The 5,484-nt window shown below is 44.8% G+C and overlaps 2 protein-coding genes across 3 annotated transcripts; one reads left to right on the forward strand and one right to left on the reverse strand.

The window, feature by feature from the left end:
• Positions 1–178: 178 nt before the first annotated feature.
• Positions 179–2,385, reverse strand: LOC6902879 (cytochrome b5-related protein). Of its 2 annotated transcripts, none has more exons than XM_033379931.1 (5): positions 2,255–2,385; positions 2,037–2,155; positions 1,644–1,974; positions 1,188–1,570; positions 179–1,123 (listed from the first exon to the last, which is right to left on the reverse strand). In XM_033379931.1, the coding sequence occupies exons 2-5, from the start codon at positions 2,129–2,131 to the stop codon at positions 610–612; spliced, it is 1,323 nt and encodes a 440-aa protein (XP_033235822.1). In that variant the 5' UTR covers positions 2,132–2,155; positions 2,255–2,385; the 3' UTR covers positions 179–609. The 2 variants fall into 2 exon arrangements, with proteins under 2 accessions (XP_033235822.1, XP_002132613.2); XM_002132577.3 differs by having other exon boundaries at positions 2,262–2,359.
• Positions 2,386–3,579: 1,194 nt separating this feature from the next.
• On the forward strand, positions 3,580–5,220 carry Cyt-b5-r (Cytochrome b5-related). The gene is made up of 3 exons (XM_001356499.4): positions 3,580–4,080; positions 4,144–4,526; positions 4,587–5,220. Exons 1-3 carry the CDS (start codon positions 3,667–3,669, stop codon positions 5,107–5,109), a joined length of 1,320 nt encoding a protein of 439 aa, XP_001356535.3. The 5' UTR covers positions 3,580–3,666; the 3' UTR covers positions 5,110–5,220.
• Positions 5,221–5,484: the final 264 nt, after the last annotated feature.

The following is a 5,484-nucleotide window of genomic DNA, read 5'->3' on the forward strand; positions in this document are numbered from 1 at the left end:
CAAGGATTCACAATTAATTCTAACTAACTATAGTTAAAACTAACTAATTAGTTATATAGTCTCATCCAAAATAAATAATAAATACAACACGATTCAAAGGAATGTTTGGAAGCTTCAAACCTGATAAAATGAGACATAAACAAAAATAACGATAACACAACGAATGCTACCATACTCGTACATAAACAAACCAGAAGTGGATAGAGCTTTTATTAAATATAAACAGAATGATAATGAGAGAATGAAAGCTTTTTACCAATTAATCACTGTTTCCCTGAGGCGATAAGACCAGAGAAGAGAGAGTTGTGGAGAGCGAGCTTAATACAAGATTTAGATGGTCATGTTTTACACCATCGAACAGATGACAACATATATCTTCAGACTTGGTTTGCATACATTTCTAAAAATATTTAAAGGCTAATTATATATGTACATATACATATATCCCATTTATCACATTCCAAAGCAGACATCCCCTTCCCTCATGAAGAATGTGTATTTCTTTGAAACTGGGTGTTTGAGTCTTAATACCATTCAACTTTATTTACTACCCAACCCTAAATTTTTTTTCATGAGCACCCGGAGAACACATCCACGTTCCTCCCCAAACTACATGAACTTTTTACTGCCTGGAGGCATGGGATTAGCCTCCATGCGTAGGAGTTGCTGCGTCTGCCCTTTGATGTGTCCCCAGTGGTTCATCTCTCTTAACTCTGCGTCAAACTCCTGAATCGTTTGATTCAGCTCCGGATAGAGGTGCTTGAGCACTCCATGGTCCAGCGTGGGGAAGAGATGGTGAAGCGCATGATCACCGAAGTGGGTGAGGACCAAGAGATCCGACCACTTGACGTCTCGCCGATCGATGACCGTATCCATCTGATAGAGACCCCAGTCTCGGTCCGTGCGTTGGGCATCGCCATCGTGCAGTATGCGAGGATCATGATGGGCTGCAGTCAGTCCAATGAACCCAAAGAAAAAGGCTCCTACGGCGAGGACGTGCAACCAGTTCCACAGAGCAGCACTCAGACCCACACCAGTGGAGAGATAAAGGAAGAGGGGCAGAGTAAAGGCAATGAGATCATCCCAGTACATTATGTTCTTCTTAGCCAGTGAGATGACCAAACTACAAATTGATAGAGTAACGTCATGATTACCTACCTAACTTTTCAATTATGACCACCACTCACCGTTGCAGGAACGCCATAGAGAAGGAGAGCACATAATAAAGTGGAGAAACCACCACCGATATCCAGCGCTTAATGCGACTGCCATAATGAGGATTGGGAACCCAGCACAGGAACGGCTCAAACATCGACAGCTCCAGATCGTGCAGAGAGTTCGGATACACATGATGGGATAGAGCGTGCGAGATCCGCCAGTTCCTGAAACTCATCAGCGTCAGATTGAAGGTGTACATCCGCCAGTTGTCGCGCTGATGGAAGTAATTGTGCGCGGCATTTGCCAGCCAGCAAAGTGCCAAGCCAGCTATGGACAGGACGAACAAAGAGTTAAGGACTGTGCCAATCCAGCTAAGCATAAAGACAGAGGCCAGGATACCAGAGTGGAGGTACTAAAAAAAGGGTTACAAGAAAGTCAGAAATATAGATTGCAGATCGGTGTATCTTCAAGGAAAAGTAACCTACATCTGTCTTCTTTGTGGGACTGTAATTCATCTTCCTCAGTTTCTCTCTCACTCTCCGCTTCAGAGTCATGTAGAAACCATTCTGATCGAACGTAAACTTGTAGTTCCTTGGTTGGGCTGCTTCCCGCACTTCGAATTTGCTGAGCAATTGTCGTGCTCGGTCCTCAATGTGATGCGACTCGAAGGGCTCGGTGATGTCGGTGCCGCGGGTGCACTCGATCCAGTATGCGCCACCCGGATGCCGCGTGGCAAAGTCACTCAAGTCGTATAGCTTATCGTTAATGCGCCAGAGACCTTCGGCCCCATCGTCCGAATGTTTGCCCTCCAGCCAGCTAAAGTGCAAACAAAGTATTAGTTTTCTTCTAGCCCTAAAATTAAATTAAGAACTGCAAACCTCTCCACTGTGGCAGGTTGATGCTGGCGATAGCTGGGATAGTTCTTCGAAATTCCGGACACCCGCCAGGCCTCCTCCTCCATATTAGGGGTCATTTTATGGCCAGGAAATTAATAGACCTACGAAAACAAGGGGGTATTTATTAATAAACACAAAATGATATACCTAATCGCTTCAGATAATATTGTTATACTCATAGACTCCCAAGTTCAACATACCACTTGCATATAATAGAAACCGGTCGTCAGTCTTCTATTCAGAGCACCCGACGCAGTCTGTTTTTACGGAGTGCCCACTGAGCTTCTATATGGAGCGCGGCTCGACTTTTGTCTCGCGATTATCAACGATCAATTAAAAGCCCAATGCAGAGAGCGGCACTAATCAAGAGCTTTTGGTTAAAGTGCCTCTCTTCCGCTCTCTTAATTCCAATCGAGAGTCCAATGGAATTGGAATGATATGGAAATGGTGGAATGATGTTGGGTGATGGAATGCCTGACCCAGCGTGGAGACTTCGATACTTAAAAATTTGTTTGGCCTGTGGATGGGTCATGATATTGCTTTCGAAGAAAGCTCTTGAATTTTTAATACAATTTTGTATCATAGAACACCGAAATGAAACATTTTTTGCTAAATGTTTTTATTTCTTGCAATTTAATTACTTTCCCTAAGTATCATACCATATCATGTCATGACCATACGACTTGACGTTGATCTTTGTAACTCTGCCCGTCTACGAAAAAGATCAGGCAATTAAATTCCATGTGATGTTTTCGGTTGTTGAGTCTGAGCAAAAACTTATTTTTTTCCTTATTACCTACAGATACAAACAAAAACAGCTTCAAGTCGCAGTTACGGGACACACAGAGAAACAAGCACAAGATCAAGAAGCAATTTTGAATAATAACGGAATCTTTTCATACTTTTGCATCATATAAAATTCTGAACCGGACTACCCCCAACTATCTCTTCATTCATAGCATTCGGCTAGACTCTGGCCAGCCAAGCGAAGCCTCTCCTATTACTTTCCCCTATCAGATGCTATTTTATTAAACACCAAATGGTCTGACCCATTATCTCGCAGACAGACCTGTGTTGATATTCGCTTGTGGTATTTCGGGCCCCCACTCCATTGGACGCGGCCCCTTAGACAAGCCCACGCTATGTTTTCATCGCCACGTGAACCCCAAGATTATATGTATTATCAGTATATACAGGTGAAATTCCATAAGTCGAACCACTATTATTCAACGAAAACGTTCCACTTATGGAGACTTCGAATTACAGAGTAAGACGTAGTGTGCCCGCTAACGGTGTTGCTACTCAGCTCAAGTCACAAAAGTTCTTGTTACGGAAGTTCAACTGTAATAGTAAAAAGACGTTTAGAGGGGACGGCTCTCGGCTGTCCGTCCCCCTGCTGATAACACTGACCTTATCAATATGGAAATGTTTTGAAATGTATGTGTGTAATTCTAAATCGATTCTGGTTTATATAACCTGTCTAGATTGTTGATACGCATAAAATCTTCGAGCGAATGGCGATTCCATTCAGTTTATTGCGCGGAGCGCACTCGTACAGTTGCTCAGCCGGAGCCTAGGATTGTCAGAGGACCCCATAAAAGGACTCTCCATCATGGTGATTGAGGAGTGGAAGAAGAGTGGCATTGCCACCAAGTTCCCAACATACCGAAATTCCGCTTTGGTCACTACACACAGTTGGCAGAAGGGGAAGCGCGAGGACGATCAGGCGGAAGGACTATGGCGCATAAACGATGGCATCTACGACTTTACGGAGTTCATTGACAAGCATCCTGGCGGTTCCTTTTGGATACGCGAGACGAAGGGCACCGATATTACGGAGGCCTTTGAGGCGCACCATCTGACCACGGCTCCCGAGAAGATGATCGCCAAGTACTGGGTGAGAGATGCTGCGGAGCCTAGGATCTACACATTGACCCTTGATGAGGGTGGGTTCTACAAGACCCTCAAGGAGCGAGTGCGTAAGGAGCTGAAAACCATCGACAAGACACCAAAGCGCAAGAGTGATGTGAGTTAAAAGTTTAGGCCATCAGTGAGCCATCTGACAATACTAAAATCTCTCAAAATTTAGTTAATCCACTTCGGCGTGCTAGTGTCCTTGTTCCTGTTTGCGATCATCAGTGCCAAGTACAAGAGTTTGGTGGCTTTGATCCTGGCGGGTGTAGCGCTCTGCTGGACCGTGATAGTATCGCACAACTACTTCCATCGTCGCGACAATTGGCAGATGTACGCCTTCAACCTGGGCCTGATGAACTTCGCTTCCTGGCGCGTCTCACATGCCATGTCCCACCACATCTATCCCAATTCGTATATGGACCTGGAGCTGTCCATGTTCGAGCCACTGCTCTGCTGGATTCCCAATCCACAACTCAAGAGCAAGGCCATGCGTTACGTGTCCTGGGTGACGGAGCCGGTGGCCTATGCCCTGGCATTTTTCATACAGATTGGCACTCGGTAAGCGAATGATTAGCGCTATCACTTCAATCAGCAATCTTTAGATGATTGATATTTCAGAATTTTCTACTCGTTCCGCCACACAAATATCATGTACTGGCACGATCTGCTGGCGCTTAGCATACCCCTTTCCATCTACCTGGGCACGGGCGGTACTGTGGGCCTGCTTTCCTGTCTGCGCACATGGTTGGCAATGACGTCGATAGCTAGCTTCAGCTTCTGCCTTATCGGACTGAATGCGGCGCATCATGATCCGGAAATCTATCATGAGGGAGATACGAATCGAGAGGATCGCGACTGGGGCCTATTCCAGGTGGACACGATCATCGATCGCGGTGATCTCAAGGGGTCGCAGTTCTTGGTCCTCACCCACTTCGGCGATCACGTGCTTCACCATCTTTTCCCTACCCTCGATCATGGTCTCCTGCCAGCCCTCTATCCGGTGCTCCTCCAAACTCTCGACGAGTTTAAGGGTCACCTGCGCGAGTGCAATCACATTGAGCACATGATTGGACAGCACAAACAGCTCTTGCGCATCGAGCCCAATCCTAAGCCACCCGGTGCGGGAAAGAAAGAAATTTAGATGATATTTTATCCATCAATATCTTTAGATATGTACATATGAGATTGCAGTCATAGACTGTAAATTGTACAGTCATTGTAAATCAATAAATCAATCAATTTTAGGAATATATTTTAGAAAATCTTTTACTGTGTATATTCGTCCTTTTTCAATGAATATGTATGCATAATTATAATAACGTAGAATGTATATATCTTGGGTGGAAAAATGACGTCCCTCCTTGGACGCCAAAGGCTCCTTTCTATAGTCGAATCGATCGAGTGTCGAGGATCATGTGTCTTCTCAAAAGCAGTCCTGCATTTATTCCCTTGACCCTCTCTATTCGCAAAACATTTCTCAAGTGAGAAGGAGACAAATTAAAGTCAAACAAATTTT

This window comes from Drosophila pseudoobscura, chromosome 4 (assembly GCF_009870125.1).
Source record: "Drosophila pseudoobscura strain MV-25-SWS-2005 chromosome 4, UCI_Dpse_MV25, whole genome shotgun sequence".
NCBI lineage: Eukaryota > Metazoa > Arthropoda > Insecta > Diptera > Drosophilidae > Drosophila > Drosophila pseudoobscura.

What these genes read in the sequence shown, in the direction of transcription:
- Cyt-b5-r (XM_001356499.4), top strand. Translation starts at nt 3,667, where the DNA reads ATGGTGATTGAGGAGTGGAAGAAGAGTGGCATTGCCACCAAGTTCCCA. An exon ending in CACCAAAGCGCAAGAGTGAT is followed by an intron (nt 4,081 to 4,143) that starts GTGAGTTAAAAG and finishes CTCAAAATTTAG; the next exon opens with TTAATCCACTTCGGCGTGCT. An exon ending in TTCATACAGATTGGCACTCG is followed by an intron (nt 4,527 to 4,586) that starts GTAAGCGAATGA and finishes TTGATATTTCAG; the next exon opens with AATTTTCTACTCGTTCCGCC.
- LOC6902879 (XM_033379931.1), bottom strand. Translation starts at nt 2,131, where the DNA reads ATGACCCCTAATATGGAGGAGGAGGCCTGGCGGGTGTCCGGAATTTCG. An exon ending in GTCCCACAAAGAAGACAGAT is followed by an intron (nt 1,571 to 1,643) that starts GTAGGTTACTTT and finishes CCCTTTTTTTAG; the next exon opens with TACCTCCACTCTGGTATCCT. An exon ending in TCTATGGCGTTCCTGCAACG is followed by an intron (nt 1,124 to 1,187) that starts GTGAGTGGTGGT and finishes ATCAATTTGTAG; the next exon opens with TTTGGTCATCTCACTGGCTA.